Raw genomic sequence first — 18,027 nt, 5'->3', positions numbered from 1 at the left:
TTGAGAAAGGTGTGTGAGCTTGCTGCATTATCTGTTTGCAAGTCTAAACTGGCTTCCCTGCCATGTTGACTTTGACAAACAATGGCTCAAAGTATGAGATAACCGTGACCTAACCCTGCACTCTGGTCGAAAGTAGCTTGTCAAAAGTAGCTATGTCTAAAGATTAAAACGAAATTGAAGAGTTGTAAACTTTACGAGATGTTTATTTCTTGATGACGGCTTATTCTAACAAGTTGCTCTGACAAAATGAAGATTTTCTCTCAATCTTTGACTTTCTTGAACTTTGCCATAATATTTCCATTTCCATCTTTCCTAGGACATTCCGTGCATAATGCAGGTTGGTAGCCCGGTGAAGAGTCCCCCAAGAGGTCCTGGCCTGGCTGAGCGAGTCTCGTCACCGATCAAGGTTCAGGACATGAGCCCACCACAACCGCTCTCCGAGGAGGAGGCACAGAAGCTCGACCGCGAATGTTATGAACGGTTTATCAAGCTCAATGTGAAACACATTACGGATGGCCAGGTGAGTGAGACCCTCTTGGTGGTGACACAACGCTGAGAGTTCATAAATTATGCACTACTGATGACATTCAGAAGGTGATAGATTAAACTATAACCTTGATTGGCATTTTATAGACTCTATGCAGCATCCTTAGAAATCAACTCAACTCAATTTCAATCTTCGATAGAGAAGTTTACAAGCTTTGTTGGTCTTGTCCTGTATCACTTCATGTCACTGATCATGTCTTGAGTCACGTGGTGAGTATGATCACTTTCATGTCACTGATCATGTCTTGAGTCACGTGGTGAGTATGATCACTTTCATGTCACTGATCATGTCTCGTGTCACGTGGTGAGTATGATCACTTTCATGTCACTGATCATGTCTCGTGTCACGTGGTGAGTATGATCACTTTCATGTCACTGATCATGTCTCGTGTCACGTGGTGAGTATGATCACTTTCATGTCACTGATCATGTCTCGTGTCACGTGGTGAGTATGATCACTTTCATGTCACTGATCATGTCTCGTGTCACGTGGTGTGTATGATCACTTTCATGTCACTGATCATGTCTCGTGTCACGTGGTGAGTATGATCACTTTCATGTCACTGATCATGTCTCGTGTCACGTGGTGTGTATGATCAGCGCTTGCTTTGCTTAGTAGTTCCTTAAAACAGAGATGGTCGTGATGCCTTCAGTGCGTCACTAGTGTCAGCCTGCAGGGTCAAGCCAAACTTAGGGTTCAAGAAGCCTCCACCAGGTGGACATTTCAGTTGGCTGGTTTGTTTCAGGTGCCATTGAGATATTCGCAGGTAGGGGACCATGTTGGGGTGGGTATCTTGGAATTGATGTATTTGAATTGTGGGAGTGGCCTTGGACTAAGACTCCAGGTTTTAAGATTTACGACTTGTGATGGTTGCATGATAAGCTTACAGGTTTGGTCATTCCTGTTACGGTTATCATACCAAATACCAGGCCGAGAAACAAGGCCTCAAAGCTCAAGTGGTCGGTGTTTGAATGAACTTGACCTCTATGTGTGCATCTCAATACAGTAGGCCTGTACTTGAATAAAGTGTGGGTGATATGATAGCACTCAGAAAAAGATTGTGATGTAATGTGACCGTGTTGCTCCAGTGGATAGCTTGAGATGTCCATCCTTTTTCTCTGCCTTCCATCAGATGAAAACGGGGCATTGGTGGTTGAAAATGGGACTGTGGTCGTGGTCAGTTGAAACCTGAATTCCAAGATGTAACTCTCATCTGTGCTAGCCAAGCTTGAGAAGGTGTTGTCATGGGGATGAGGGGCAGTTGTTGGCCACATTGCCACCTGAGGGCACCACTTGCCTGTTCGATGCATGCTTACATATCTGGCAGAACTGAGCGACTCTTGTTTGCATGGTTTTACAACTACGGTGAAGTTTAATTATTTCAAAGATCAGTTAACGATTTATTTCATGAATTATCAGGTCCAATACGGCTCGATTGACCAAGTTCTCGAGAAGGTGATGAAACTGTTGAATTAGCATGCCTGTGCGGGAAGATTTGTGAAAATTAACGCTTATTTTGAATCTTTTTTGCTCCACTACAATACTGCTTGTCTATTTCATCTGCCTGTGTCTTTGGTTGGTGGTGTTTCTTCTGTCTTTCTTCACCCAACAGGATCACTGGCCAATAACTACACCCTGCTCACAGGAGAACACAGGGTACGAACATGTTTTGCCCCGAAGGGTTTCAAGAACAAAGATCCCCTTTTGCTCTGAATGTCCCTTGTTTTACAACCGGGCCAAAAATGATTCTTAATGACGCATGGGACTGGGTCTTTGGATGGCACTTTGATTTATTTTTGTGATTTTAAATGCTTTATTTCTATAGCTTGATTTATGTACTGTCTCTGCACCTTTTCTTTCAATTTTCATTTGCTTCAACCAGAAAGACTTTTATTCTGCAAATATACTTTGGGTGAACTTTGCACATATTTTGGGGAAAACACAATGAAAATTTCAAACAAACTAAATAAGAAAACCGTTTGGTTGGGAAATATAAACCATTAATGAAACCAAGTTAGACCAAGATCTCTTGCGCTTGGCCAACGTTTTCTGTTCAGTGTCCGCTGGCATGATGTCTCTGTTAAACTTGTGTTGATTGATATGCTTGTGTGTCTATTTCATGAATATATCTGATCATCCAAACTCGCATCTCCCTCTCACTCTCCAGGGTGTGGTCAGCGGCGTTCTTCTCGTGACACCTAACGCAATCATGTTTGACCCGAACGTCTCGGACCCGCTGGTGATCGAGCACGGTGCTGATGCCTATGGGATGATAGCGACCATGGACACCGTCATCAGTGTGGCAATGTATCATGACATTGCTGCCATGAAACTCAAAGGAGGAAATAAGTAAGCATTGATAGACGCCGTTCCTGCTTAGAGAATTGTTTGGGGGTTTTCTGTTTCAACTTCAGTGCCAAACCTTTGGGTCGTTGGGAACCTTAGTGAGCACATCACTTCACTTCTGCTGAAGACATCAGCAAATTGCAACAAAAAGGTGTCATCTTCAATAGTCTAAAAAACATGATAACGTTAACTTTCATGAATGATTTGCTGACTTGTTGTTGTGTTCACAGGGATGTGGCCGAGCACGCCCAGCTACACAAACCAGAAGTTTATCATTCCAAGACATGCCCACTGGCACAACACAGCAGGAAACGCCAGGAGAGTCAGACAAATGACGCTAAACCAAGTGAGAACGTGACATCTGAGAATAACAATAAAAAAGCCAGTGTTGATTCAGAAGTGTTGGAGGATTCGGACGGTAAACGTGTTCAGACTAGTCATGATGCGTCATCTGTGCTTCAGGCAGAAAGAGGCTCAACAACGGACCAATCAGGTTTTTCTTGCCAAATAGACAAAGTGGGCGCGGTTGCTGACCCTGCTCAAGGTGGCGTTGCTAGTGCAATAATGGATGACCCGTCTGAGAGGCGGGACGGTGCTATGAAACTATTGGATCCGGACGAAGGCAAGTTGGCACATGTTCGATTCCGTGACACAACAGAGGATATTAACGCGTGTTTGGAGCCTACTGGGGACGAGGTAAAGGTTGGGAGTGTGGAGAGTGGGATCGCCGAGATGGAAGAAGAGGACAAGGATAAGTCTGAGTCATCCCCACCACCGCTGACCCCACATATGCAGATTGGTAATATCATGTATTTCCAGTACGGATCGGTGGACGCTGAGGGTGGTGAGGGGGCTGAAGGGGCCAGTGAAGGTGGTGCTGGGGCCCTTGAAGGGGGTGCTGGGGCTAGTGAAGGGAGAGTCAACACTCAAGAGAAGATGATTCCGATCAAACCATTCCCACAGGAAGCAGATGAGACAGCAGCAGACGCATCTGAGACGTCTGCTCGCACTGACGACACGGAACAAGCCGACGAAGTCACCAAACTCAAACGGTCCGACCCGATTCCCGCACCACTGAAAAAACCCACGGGAAATTTAGGCAAGGGTTCGTTCAGCCCGCTGAATTTCTCTCCAAACTTTAGCAGCTTTGTTGACTTCTCAAGTGGATTGTTCTCAACGAGTAAGGATGATCGAGCACGCGTGAAGGACATTGCAGAGTCGTCGATGGTTGCTCCATCACCCGAGATGACATCGTCAATGGAGGGGAGTCTCGAACACACTCAGGTTACGCAAACAGGTGAGTTGAGCGAGGATGTAGGAAGTTGCTTATGGTCTAATGTTTCTTCATGAAGTCCTAAATGACCAGGTGGAGTGGTATCACTTGGTGCTGCTCTCTTGTAGAAAATAAACAAGAACCATAGAGAAAGGTGTGGTTATCTCGGGAATTGAATCTTGTTGTATTCCATGTTCTATCAACAGGATTTACAGTGAGGCGTACCTCGTAAGCACAGCATTCATGTTGGTGGCCGCCAATCGGGTTGTCATGGTTCATGCCGCATTCTTATCTCGCTGCATACAAAGATCTGGCGGCCTCTGCCAGAGTTTAAGATCTATTATTATTGTTGTTGTTGTTATTAGCATCTGCTTCTTGTTGACCATTGTCTTCTCTCTATCAGAAGATGGCACGGAGCTGGTCACTCTCAGGAGGAGCAGTAAGTCATCATGATTATAGGGGGCACCACGTCAAGTCACACCAATGAGCCAATTTGTCATAAAAACAGGCATCACCCTGTGATGCAGCAAAGCGTCATTCACTGGAACATGTTGGTGTACAGGTCTTTTCATCTCTCAACAATTCTTAGCCAAAATGGACAAATCTCCTCAAATTCGACAACATTTCTGTGTCCCACGATATTGATAGTTGTCCTCTGGTGTGACTTGACATGCCCAGTTTAACCTGCTTTGGTTGCAGATTCTGTCCTGCTTCACGTGTAATATTCATCTTTTGTTTTCATAGATTTATTGACTTGTTACATGACAGGTTGGTTCATTATTTTCATCCCGACTTTTCTAAATGCCTTGGGTTATTCAAATAACACAGAGTTGTTTGAGATTATTCACACAAGTGTAGTACATGGCAGATTACTTATTTCAGTTGATTTGATTGTTAATCCTTTAGAAAATACAGGTCACATTCCTTGAGAACAGGTAACATTATAGGCCCGTTCACCCTGGACAATCAGTTCCTCAACTTGCTGACAATACCACCTGTTCGTTAATGAATCTTGGTAAGTTTATGAACGATTCCCCAGGGTGCCGTAGTTCCTTCAGTTTTTAGCTTCTCAGTATTTCTGTCCTAATTTCTCGAAAATGACTACATATTTCTGTTCAATCATCAGGTATGCCTGGTTTTCTCTTCGTCGATATGAGCGATCGTAAGTTTTCATCAAAGTTGCCAGCTAAACTGTTGTATTATACAGATGCATGATGCTGCTTGGAAAAGGATTGTAAATAAATGAAGAGATAACACTTGAATAGCGCCCTTTTCACTGAAATTTGACCAATGTTCAAAAGGTCACATCACAACACATATAGTCTTAATGATTGTACACAATTGACTTGGTGCCTTCCCTCTCAGGTGCTCCTGGTCGTATTGTCATTGAATGGAATCGTAAGTCTTGAGTCGAGGTTGAGTGGTGTGGATTATGGAGTAGATTAGTAGTCTTAGACACTGCCTATTCAGAATGACGTAACTCCATGATTTTTATTTGGAGCAACAAACATGTGTGTTAAATTTTTGTAAAAAATGTGAAAACAAATGACACATTTCAAAAAATATTTTTTTCTGTATTTCTTGAAAATCTGAGAGATTTTTTTTTTTAAATAATCACAAAAAAATTTTTTGAATTTTTTTTGGGGGGTCTTACACAATTTTAACAGGTTTTCATCAATTTTGGAACAAATTTTGTGTCATCGAATTTCCAACATTAATTTTCAGCGCCCAACATAAAATCTGTGTTTCTCAGGCATAAATTTGATGTTGGGCACAACATTACTACCGGTGTACTAAATGAGCTCACAGCAGTACCGGTAGTGTACACAAGCTTGGTTTCTCAATGGTGATTTTGTGGTCATGAGGAGTTGTGGAAGTTGTAGATTACCTATCTTAATAGTCCCTGCTTGTAACACCAGCAATGTAGATAAAGGCTTTGTATGACTTGCTGTCGGGACGGACTAGTCTCTAAATTGCACGAGTGGCTTAGGTTAAAACAGGTTTTTGGTGATATTTGGTATTCCCTTATAAGTAGGGGGCACCTCGGTGGTAAAACCCACAGCAATGATTGCTGATTGAAGGAGGGGAGAGATGGCATCAATTCCAGTACCCAAGGTGTCCCTGATTACCATACACTGTCTGCGTTGTGTGTACAGTTACTGTAAAACCAGTCAGGAGCCAGAAGGCCACACCTTGCTCTCCGATGTGGCTACCCGGTAAGTTTCTTCATGACTTCTCATCATTTCAGATCACAGCCACATGAAGACTCTTGCCAGTCATGGTAAAGCCTCAGGGAAATAGGCATGTTTCAGATAAAGTCGTCAATGCAGTTATCTTTGGCTGTGTCTACTGTCCCCTCTTCATCTTCCAGGTAACAGCACCTGGTACACCAAGCCTTTTCAGATCATTTCCGACACCGTTAGTAACTCAATGACGACCAGCAAACCAGACGAGCTCTCAGCCGCGGGCAAGGGGGAGAAAGCGGTCATTGAACTGGAGGTGGAGAGTGCTGTCAGGTTGGAGGACAAGCCTGAATTGTTCCAGTCAATTGATGGTGAGTATGAGTAGTCAGTTGACCACCTTGAGGGATGAAGCACATCAGTGAGGTGAAGAAAATGGGGTGGGGGCATGTGATTGGTAAGCATCAGATATGCTCCTGGAGGATGCCGACAAAGAATACTACTGACAAGCTTGGTAGTGATTGTGAGAGGATTGTGTAACTTGCATGTGAGACGTCCAACGTCTATGGTTCGTCCAGAATGGATGTTCAGGTCAGACGTGTTCCAGCATGTTGGGCAGTGTTGGTGCAGGCAGAGTCACACGTCAGTCAGTTTGTGGCAATCCCGGGTATGGATTAGGTGGAGCTGACTTCTTAGGGTCTATTCTGGAACATTCCTAATCTTTTGAAAGGTGTAATTATCAACGTTAGATATGTACCTTCAGTGTGTAGTTTATGTGTTACGCACAGAATATCATTTGTGAATCACTACTTGTTACATGCACATGAGTACATACTGCAGTGATGTTGAAGGCATCCTCCGCTTGATTGCAGAATCCCTGACAAATGCTCAAAGAGAGGTTTTGCTTAGAGTTAGCCATAGAACCTTTTGGTAGTGATGACCTTTTCGGGAATTTGCCACGGATTCTGCATTTGAGCCGAACCCTTCAGCCTGTTTGTTTGCAATTGATTATCAATTGTACAAATTGATGATTGTCGATCATCAGTATTCATCAATTAATTGATTGTTTTCTTTCTGTTCCTCCCGTCCCTCCATGTACAGAGCTAGGTCAGTACCTTTTAGTCCTTTCACTCATCATGTTTACAAACATTTTAGCACTTTATCAAACGGATTCACTACAAACTTTCTTATTTCTGATGTTGTTGATCTATCTTGACCTTGTCAAATCACTCCAAGAGGGCAGTCTCGCATTCCTGAAAGTTATTTCAAAGTTCTGAAAGAAACAGATTTTCACAGATGAAATACAAAATAGGCCCCCGGGGTTGATGGCACAAAAAGGATCCCCTTTCTGGAGAGTCTTGGAGTGATTTGGCAACACAGTTTTCTCTTTCAAGCTTGTGGCATTCAGAGTTCGGCACTTTGTAATCATGGAAATGGGAAAGTTATGAATATATTATAGAGAATATATTATAGAGAATATACTATAGAGAATATACTATAGAGAATATACTATAGAGAATATACTATAGAGAATATACTATAGAGTGCCATTCAACATGCTTCAGTCACTTGCTGTGTATACTTCTTGACTTGATGTCTTAAAGGAGGAGTGGGAGTCCACCTTTAAAGGATGAGTAGTGGGATTTTGACAGAATGACAATAATGAACCTTACTAAGTCCTGTGTGGAGCGGATTTCTTGGATGCATCAGAAAAGGTACATGATCATTCCAATCCAACTGTGTTTGTTGTTGATCTGTGCCATCTTCTGCTCAACAACTCTCTGCTTTACACTGAATCCTGCTTCTCTGCAGCAAAGTATGCAAAAAACCGCACTGATTCACAGGCATTGGATTAACTCCAATGACTGTCATTAGCTTAGATAATGTAACTGACCTCAAATGCCTGTGAAAGCAGTGCTATTTCAGCTGTAAACTGCTGTATTAGAGGCTGCAGGCATATCGTGTGACTGGTCAGAAAGTCCCGCTACTCACCCAACAAGGTGAAACACCACGTTCCTCATTCTGCATGCTTTCTCTCAAGTCTTATACTAATCTTGGATGGCGTATTTTGGCCTTGTATTGGTGCCTAAGAAACTAGCTATCATGATAACTCTTAACTCCTATCTTATTTAACTCCGTCAAAGAAATATATAAAGAGTGTATTGAATCTTTGTAACAAAATGATTTGACATCTTTGTTTGTATTTTCAATATATTTGGTATTGGGTATCAGCCTTCAGGCCCAGTCCAGCCAATCTACGACTCAAGTTTGCTGCAACCATTCTTCATAAACTCAAAATATACAATGTTTATTGTCACTGCCTGGTAATAACTATGAAAATGACTGCTGAAGTGTTGGACTGGGCCTTTCAGAAACTTTCCCTCCCCAAATGTGTCTCATCTCCCGTGCATCAATCCCAGCTTTGGCTCTTGGGGCTTTCACGGCTTGCTGGACAATTCAGAGAATGAAGATTTGAAACCTTATAATCAATCAAAATGGGGTTGTGTATATCGATGAATCGAGCTATGTTTCAACTTTTTGCTGGAGTGAATATGCAACTTTCTCTGAAAAACTGATGGATACATGCAGCTTAAAACCTGGCCCTCTTATCCTCAATGCCACCTGCTTTGAAGTTTGGGGTGAATTCTGTCAGTGGGGAGCTCAATTTCACCATATGTTCATGAATTCTTAAAATTGTCTCGGCAGCTGTGAGGTTTAACCCTTTTCATGCTTGTTGCAGGTGCTCATGTCCTTAGTTTTGCCTACTCCTTGAAAGGTATATGCATGTGTTGACAAGTGTAACCCGTCACAGCCAAACCAGGTGCTTGTTCTCAGCTTGGCAGGTTGAGACTGACTGGTCGTTCATTTCACTGTTGTCTGCCTTTTGTGAAATCTGAGTACGTCAATTTATTCCATTATATCCAGGATCCAGTTGTTAGAAATCACTATAACATCATGTCGACAGGTTGTTACGTGTGCATTGATGTACATGAAACAGACCCTGGTGTCGGCTCTGTGCGACATGCACCTGGTTTTGCTGTGATGGGTCACAGATAATGTTAGTGACTGTACAGTTCAGGGGCGTCCATGAAGAAGTTTGAAAACTTTGGTCAGTGTAACTGAGATTTTATAGAATTACAAAGTTCTTCAGATTACATTTGTGTCATGTTTGAGATTTGGGGTTGGGGGTGTGTGGAACATTGACCGGCCCTGAACATGTGCTGTTGTATATAAACTAGCTATAACCTTGGAGTGAGTCGGTCGAGATGGATGTTCATTGTTGTGAAAGTGTTGCCAGGCAATTTGCTTGTGAGCTCTCTTAGGCAACACCAGTTTAATACCATGGATACATCATTAAATGTTGCCCGAAACGGAGGGGCCGTGACAACATGTCCCTCCTCGTAATGCCAAGTCCCCTGAGGCTGTGGAACAAGACAGCATTACACCGGTGGTTCCCATCCCAAACACTTTCATAACAATGGGAGGTATTTTGAAATCCTTCACTGAGCATGTGATCGCTTTGTGATGTCAAACTGGCTACTGTCAGCAATGAAGAATATCTCATTGAACAGAAAATGCCGATGTTGATTGCTCATGTTGCATCGCTGAGCTGGTTACATAAGAGACTAGATGTGTTTATTTCATCACTCGTAAACTTCAATGCACCGATCATTTGATTGCACTTCTGTTTGCGTTTTATATTCAACCTCTCAAGTCTCTGTATTGGCGTCACAAGTCTAACGTAAAGGGTGTAACTCATTTGGCCCCGGGTGTTCAAAAGCACCAAATTCACATTATCCCAAACCGTTAACATTGAAAGACTTTATCTCTTCCAGTTAAAGCCATCAAAGTGTTTAACGTTATGAGACTTACCAACTGTGTTCAAGTTGACATGATTTGAACAACCCAGCCATGTGTGTTAGCTCCCACAACCCTGCTGCTGGCAGCGACATTGGAAACATGTTTCAATTCATAAGCGAGACTTGCGATGTTGACAGTGCCCTCTATCTTTTGTTTCAGTTAATTCTTGTACTTGTTTGTATTCTCGTGATTCAAGTAAGTCGTATTCTGTTTATTTTGTTGCATTCTTTCCACTGCTTGCATATCTGGGGTCAGGCTGTTATCTTGAACACACCTGATATCCTGGGCATATCTGGGGCCGGGCTGTTCTCTTGAACACACCTGATATCCTGGGCATACCTGGGGCCAGGCTGTTCTCTTGAACACACCTGATATCCTGGGCATATCTGGGGCCGGGCTGTTCTCTTGAACACACCTGATATCCTGGGCATATCTGGGGCCGGGCTGTTCTCTTGAACACACCTGATATCCTGGGCATATCTGGGGCCGGGCTGTTCTCTTGAACACACCTGATATCCTGGGCATATCTGGGGCCGGGCTGTTCTATTGAACACACCTGATATCCTGGGCATATCTGGGGCCGGGCTGTTCTCTTGAACACACCTGATATCCTGGGCATATCTGGGGCCAGGCTGTTCTATTGAACACACCTGATATCCTGGGCATATCTGGGGCCAGGCTGTTCTATTGAACACACCTGATATCCTGGGCATATCTGGGGCCGGGCTGTTCTCTTGAACACACCTGATATCCTGGGCATATCTGGGGCCAGGCTGTTCTATTGAACACACCTGATATCCTGGGCATATCTGGGGCCAGGCTGTTCTATTGAACACACCTGATATCCTGGGCATATCTGGGGCCGGGCTGTTCTCTTGAACACACCTGATATCCTGGGCATATCTGGGGCCAGGCTGTTCTCTTGAACACACCTGATATCCTGGGCATATCTGCGGCCGGGCTGTTCTCTTGAACACACCTGATATCCTGGGCATATCATGGGAGGGGGCTTCAGTAGTACCGTCTCAGGGTCAGGCTGACTGAGATGCAGAAGGAACCTCTGGCCGTATGAAGAGCATCATTCCCAAGGCTCATATCACATCATTCTTAGTCCACTCAAGATGCTGTAACCAGGAACAGAACAGCCTTGCCTCAGCGACAGTGGAATGTTAGCATTTATTTAGTATTACTGCTTATCTGCAGAGACTGTCCTGTTTAAAACCGCCTCAGGTTCAAACGGGTTCTTGACCCTAAGTTTTGTTATTATAGACTCTTGACATTCACATGTAGACCCTGTGGAGACCCTTTTTAGCCAGTTGAAGGGTGTCCACACGGTGTGTGTGTCTCTACTTGTGCACTTTGATCATTACCATTTCATGTCAGTTTGCCAAACTATTCTATATCTGCACCCATGAAATGACTGGGAGATCTTCTGACTGAGACATTGAGCTCTCTTAGGTCATCAGGTCCATGCCTTATTCCTCATGTCTGTGATGTAATGTTATACCAACACCTCACTGTATGATTAACAATTACACATATTAACTTACACATATTATCAGTTCATGTGATTCCAATTTGGACTAAGGGCAAGTAAAAACTGCTGAAAATCTGCCAGTGCTTTTCTTCATATCACTTGTTCTTGGTTATGTGTAGTACGATTTTGGTGAAGAAGTGTTTAAGATCCTTTTAACTTCAACATTTCACTGGCGAGAACCAAGAATTGTGTTTTCTGAATGAAAAAAATCAGTGAACATTTGTGACAACTGGCACTGATTCTGACCCCTCCTCACCCTTGCCATCTATTGCCGGGGAATCATTTGTCAGATAATCTGTTTCAGCATTTTGTCAAAAGGTGGCAGTTTTGTTTACATTCTATCCGCATGCTGTTCTGTCTTTTGTGTTTGGTCCTCATGACTGTAGTCATTAGTTGATTGTTTGGTGTCTGCTGCTGGGCGGACCATCAGACATATTTCCGTATAAACAGCGGATTGATGATATCTTCCTTCAACTCTTACCACCCCTGTCAAGTCTTTAGAGTAAAACGTGAAATATTTGCAAGCAGTGTTTTATTTTCACGATTGCACTGAAAAACACAACCATGTCCAAATCTCAACTGTAATGAATCAACCATTGAATTTCAGTGAAAACGTTACATGTCGTCTGCCGCGAATTGAAAATAAGCAAATTCACCATCTTTGACTTGGCGATGGTGTCCCGGTTTGCCCAGGCCTATCATTATCAAAACAAATGGGGATTTGCTCATATCCTCTTCTGTAACTACTGTTAACTTTGTCCTTAATCAGGTCAAAGTTGTCCAGAATTTCTTTTGTATTGACAACGACTACTTGCTTGTTTGTTGATGGCTGCCTGGCGTGTTGTGGGGAGTATATTGGCCGCTGTAACAGCCATATGTTTGACCACTGAGTTACATAGACATCAGTCATCGTGCGACCACCATATCTCCCTATCACATAACAACTGACACGTCCTTTCCAGAACTCATTCCGCGCCCAGCCAAGCAGTTTGAGGACCCGCCACTCTACCTGTGTCTGAAGGTGGGCATCCCCTTGAAAGGGCGACAGTCGGGCACATGCCCGATCGAGGCCTACAGCCGTAAGAGGAAGAAGCCTGAATATTGGTTCTCCATTCCAAGAGAAAAGTAAGTGAAAAGTTAATAGCCTTGGTAGGGATCTGAATCCACGACTTCTTGTTGAGAAAGGTCAGTTGACTCTGGACTCTGGATGTCTGAAACTTGGGAAAACTTGAAAGACATCTCTGATTGTCTGATTTTGTTTCAGGGTCGACCATCTTTATGCCTTCTTCATCCAATGGTCGCCAAATCTCTACGGAGGAGACGAAATCGACCCGAAGGAGCGAGGATTCGTGATTATCGAGGATGATGATGAGGTCGAGGAGGATATGCATGTCGATTTCGTGAAGGGACGGATTACGCGGAGTATGTCCAAGGACTGGGAGGTGAGATATTGTAGCATTGACAGCTATCTCTATGAGGTGCTGCCCTCTGATGATGACACATCAAACCAGACACGTCAGTCAGAAATCAATAATCTGACAGTACCGATGCTCATATGGCTTATACAATGGCCAGAACCTCGCTATTAAGGACACTCTCATATGCTACTGATATTTGTCCTCTTAGAGCGTTGTCTGTAATATAGAGGTTGGATTCAAAACGTAGAACAGATTATTCGATGTAATATCTCTTGCGGAAGGGATGATTGCTTGGAGGGGCGTCACTCCCTGTCCATCTGTTCCTATGGCATCAAATCTTTGATTCCTGATGAAATCAACCGCTGCACCTAAACAATAGACATTCCTTGACGTATCTCTGCCTTTCATTGTTAGATACTTTGAATGAATGCATTGTGTTACATCTGGTGCAGTACTATTAACCTTAAGTGGGCCGTTGTTATCAATAGATCAATTCATTTGGACCATTCACACTCCACACATTGTTCACGTACACGTGGGATCTACGTTGATATCAGGCACTGTTCAGTTCGTCAATTGAAACTCCTGGTTTCAGACAGTCAATATCAGTGACTGTCGTTTTAATTGGGCTGCTCATCTGTTTTTGATGCCATTTAAACGTTTGGATTTGAATCTCATCAATTCTCAATCGCAAATTTGCTGTCTGTGATTTGGTGTTGTTATTTGTGTTAAGAATAGGACGGCCACTGATTCGTCTTGGATGTATTGATGACGATATGGACAGATGGCTGTCACTGTGAATGAGAGGATGGTAAATTAATTTGTTGTTGGGGATCGGGTGTGTGTCCTGGTAGGCCTACTCGCCGTCTGATGGCAGAATGTGTGTCCTGGTAGGCCTACTCACAGTCTGATGGTAGAGTATGTGTCATGGTAGGCCTACTCGCAGTCTGATGGTAGAGTGTGTGTCCTGGTAGGCCTACTCGCTGTCTGATGGTAGAGTGTGTGTCCTGGTAGGCCTACTCACAGTCTGATGGTAGAGTATGTGTCATGGTAGGCCTACTCGCTGTCTGATGGTAGAGTGTGTGTCCTGGTAGGCCTACTCGCAGTCTGATGGTAGAGTATGTGTCATGGTAGGCCTACTCGCTGTCTGATGGCAGAGTGTGTGTCCTGGTAGGCCTACTCACAGTCTGATGGTAGAGTATGTGTCATGGTAGGCCTACTCGCTGTCTGATGGTAGAGTGTGTGTCATGGTAGGCCTACTCACAGTCTGATGGTAGAGTGTGTGTCCTGGTAGGCCTACTCACAGTCTGATGGTAGAGTGTGTGTCCTGGTAGGCCTACTCACAGTCTGATGGTAGAGTATGTGTCATGGTAGGCCTACTCGCAGTCTGATGGTAGAGTGTGTGTCCTGGTAGGCCTACTCGCAGTCTGATGGTAGAGTGTGTGTCCTGGTAGGCCTACTCGCTGTCTGATGGTAGAGTGTGTGTCATGGTAGGCCTACTCGCAGTCTGATGGTAGAGTATGTGTCATGGTAGGCCTACTCGCAGTCTGATGGTAGAGTGTGTGTCCTGGTAGGCCTACTCACAGTCTGATTGCAATGTTTGTGTCCCATACTCTGGGAACAGATGTTGCCAGTAGTTTCTGATGTGTCAGATATTTAATTAAGAATTTCCCGTCTGATTTTTGTCTCAATGTTGTGTTTCAGATCGTGCATGTTGATGAGGCGCGACGCCGGCTCTCAATCCTGGAGGTGGAGGACTCACTCCCACTGCCAGAGCTCGTGGGGAACACGGTCATCTTGTCCGAGGAACATGTCATCGCGGTAAGACATCATGATTCATCTCAAACTTCTGCTGTTGAAAAGATTTTGGAAAATATACAATATTCTTACAATCTCAAATGTATCGGGACACAAATGAGGAAGTGGTTAGCCCACATGTCTGCCGATCAACCATCAGTCGTGTTGGGTTCCATCCTCAACTGGTCACGTTCTAAGTGCTCGACTGGTTATAAAGGCCAAGCGGTGTCTGGTGCATGCATTGAAAAAACCTTGGCATCAGTCGCAAAGATTATGGGATCCACCTGGTCCTTCTCATGCAAAGGCGAGGGCCAGTGCCATAACACGTCTGGCATGAACCAAATGAGCAAGACACTTAACCCTACTTGCTTCTCCTCTCAGGAGTAAGCGGGCACCGGGTGAGCAGATATGGTTTATGTTAATGTTAGGTCATATCATATCATATCATATGTTAGGTCATATCATCATCGTTAATGCAGGTCATCTCACACTCCCCAGGGAGTTGTAAAGACCCAGTTACCAGAGTGTTCACGCCTATTTGCTGGGCTGTAATTGGCCGAGTGCAGTTGGCATCCTACATAAAGACGTCATTATAACATGCAGTTCCCATGAACATTACTAAGGATGTAATAACCCGCTTCGTCAATACAAAAACCCAACGGTTATCAGGAACTCTATGAAATTGTTCATATTTTATTTGCTTATCTTTAGTCAATATTTGTCGATATTTATTGGCCTCTATCTGATTATCTCTGCAGCCACCTGTCCTGCTCTCATCAGTCAGGCACGGGACATCTACCTGTCTTATAGTGCAGAATGTTTCATATGCTGTAAGATGATGACCTTAAAGGGACACTGTAGGCAGAGCTATGAGGGAGGGGATTTTAGATTTGCTCTGCGGCCATCTGTCCAGCTCTTGGAGATCTACCTGACTGCATTACGCAGCAGAATGTTCCATATCTGCAGTACAGTTAATACATTCAGTCCTGGTGGACTATCTCCTAACTAAAGGTCTGCTTTCATTTCAACCATCATTCCGGACCCATTTGTTGGCAGCAGCTCATAAACCAAATAATGGAATCCCTGGGAGCTAATGACTTAGCAAATAAACACCTTAATTAGCGAAACAAACATGGCCGACAGATAAATCAACATGGCTGCCAGTTTCATTGTTTTGAGTGATGTGACCGGCTGCTCCTGTTGCTAAGGTGGATGTCAGGTGGTGGACTGATGTGTTTATCTGAGGTTGACATTTAGCGGTCGAACTGTCTGACCTTTTGAGATGAGACAGACTGGAATGGAGTGGTCTAACTGATACAGTGATCTAATCTTATGAATATCCTCGGTTTAAAAGAGTGAATGGGGAAGTTTGGCTGATATTTTCTGTCCATATAGATCCCTGCTTATTGTGGATATTTATGTCACATTTATTTGTCCTCGGCACAACAACAAAAAACCAATAATTTTTATGCAGAATGTTTTTTCGGCTTTTCTAACCATCTTGAATAGCAAGTATTTAGGCCAGACAACAACAATTCGTTGTTATTATAACGTGGCATGCCGGTGGTTGAGAGCGATTGACCTGGGGCAGGAGATGCATTGAATGCAGTCACAGATCCAGGTCACAACTCGTGAGATTTAATTGTTATTTCCTAACAGGAAGCTCCAGGAAATTAACCCTTTGAGGCGGATTTGAAGGCTATTAAGAAATTGAATAATCTCTGTCAGAGCACAGTTTCAAACCAGGAAGTTTGCTGTCTTACTTCCCAAGAAAGCTCTTGAGCAAATTCCTTACGGTATTGTGGCCCGCCCACTGAATTCTCCACATATTTTGTCAACTATTAGGACATGAAGGCTACAAGTACGTGGTTGTTTATCTATCTAACTATTGGATATGCTCACTTCGTATGTAAGAATAATCTCTGCCTGGTTTATTCAGGCCCACCAATAAGCTAGCAAAGATAGTAATTTCAGAGTTGACGGCCTGACAAAGTATCTAGGAGCTTGTTTCTTCCTTAATGTTGCTTCCAAATAACAAACTTCTAAATATCATAATGTTGACTTTATATGTGTCTTTCTGCGCAGATTACGAAGCACCTGCCGGCACGAGCGGAGGGCTACCCCTGGACGCTGATATACAGCTCGGATCAGAATGGCTTCAGTTTAAAGACGCTTTACCGGGCGATGTATGACTATGAGACGCCAGTCTTACTCGTCATCAAGGATACATGCAATAGCGTAAGTTCCAGAGATAGTCAATATCAAGCACATCCGAAGTAGAAAGGGGTACGGATTGGCGATTAAGATGTAATGTCTGGGGTCACAGTCATCATTCAGCCATCTCTAATGAGCAGACGTCTGACCTCCAACAAACCAATTATTTTCTTCTTCCATGATATTTTGTTGATGTTGCAGGTGTTCGGAGCCCTGACGTCGTGTGCTCTCAAGTGGAGTGATCATTTCTACGGCACGGGCGAGACCTTCCTCTACACATTCTACCCAGAGTTCAAGGTATGTATGGTGACTGTGGGCTCCAGTGTGGTGGTCAGAGACAACCCGCAGCTGCAATCAGTCCTTCACTATTATGTTGGGCCTTGTCGTGAGCATAGTGCCCGAAGTTGTGGAGCTGTTATGATCAATGGTTTTGGTCTAAATTGGGTCTACCCATTGAATTGGCCTACATAGTCAAGAGACCTAGTCCAAGTCTAAAGGGTATCCAGAAGAGAGAGGTTCATTAGTATGTGATAGAGATATTGAACCAGCAATGACCATCTTCAGATGATGTGCATTGTTGATTGATAAAGTCAGCCATGATGATCACCACAGGATTCCTTCTCTCTTCCAGGTGTTTAATTGGTCCGGGGAGAACAACTTCTTCATCAAAGGAAACAAGGAGAGTTTGGCCATCGGCGCTGGACAGTAAGTTTGTAATGATTAGCGTTGATTTCATATCACAAGTTCTGCTGCCCTCGGTCTGTTAAGGAAACTGTTGCCCTTAGGCACTCTGTTCCTCATGTGATGCCTTTACAGTGTTATCTATTTATGCTTAATCCTACCTTTCTCTATTT

At 43.7% G+C, this 18,027-nt stretch overlaps 1 protein-coding gene across 13 annotated transcripts in view; it reads left to right on the top strand.

Moving 5' to 3' along the window:
* Window positions 1–18,027, top strand: part of LOC135503169 (oxidation resistance protein 1-like) — a 36,440-nt gene that overhangs the window by 14,722 nt on the left and 3,691 nt on the right. For 2 of the 13 annotated variants that reach the window (XR_010449869.1, XM_064796565.1), the window contains exons 6-21: window positions 317–520; window positions 1,293–1,313; window positions 1,967–2,002; window positions 2,715–2,896; window positions 3,124–4,190; window positions 4,570–4,605; window positions 5,293–5,328; window positions 5,532–5,564; window positions 6,538–6,720; window positions 10,367–10,402; window positions 12,707–12,869; window positions 13,009–13,186; window positions 14,867–14,983; window positions 17,045–17,197; window positions 17,375–17,470; window positions 17,805–17,878. Coding sequence is in view for 12 of the 13 variants with exons in the window: in XM_064796565.1 (XP_064652635.1) it covers window positions 317–520; window positions 1,293–1,313; window positions 1,967–2,002; window positions 2,715–2,896; window positions 3,124–4,190; window positions 4,570–4,605; window positions 5,293–5,328; window positions 5,532–5,564; window positions 6,538–6,720; window positions 10,367–10,402; window positions 12,707–12,869; window positions 13,009–13,186; window positions 14,867–14,983; window positions 17,045–17,197; window positions 17,375–17,470; window positions 17,805–17,878 (2,615 nt within the window). In the remaining variant the exon portion in view is untranslated. The remainder of the gene's footprint in view (window positions 1–316; window positions 521–1,292; window positions 1,314–1,966; window positions 2,003–2,714; window positions 2,897–3,123; window positions 4,191–4,569; window positions 4,606–5,292; window positions 5,329–5,531; window positions 5,565–6,537; window positions 6,721–10,366; window positions 10,403–12,706; window positions 12,870–13,008; window positions 13,187–14,866; window positions 14,984–17,044; window positions 17,198–17,374; window positions 17,471–17,804; window positions 17,879–18,027) is intronic. The other 11 variants (XM_064796566.1, XM_064796570.1, XM_064796572.1 and 8 more) reach the window with 11 other exon arrangements.

This window comes from Lineus longissimus, chromosome 19 (assembly GCF_910592395.1).
Source record: "Lineus longissimus chromosome 19, tnLinLong1.2, whole genome shotgun sequence".
NCBI classification, from domain to species: Eukaryota; Metazoa; Nemertea; class Pilidiophora; order Heteronemertea; family Lineidae; genus Lineus; species Lineus longissimus.
Note: the sequence above shows the minus strand (reverse complement) of the source record. Positions and strands in the feature narration are given on the sequence as shown.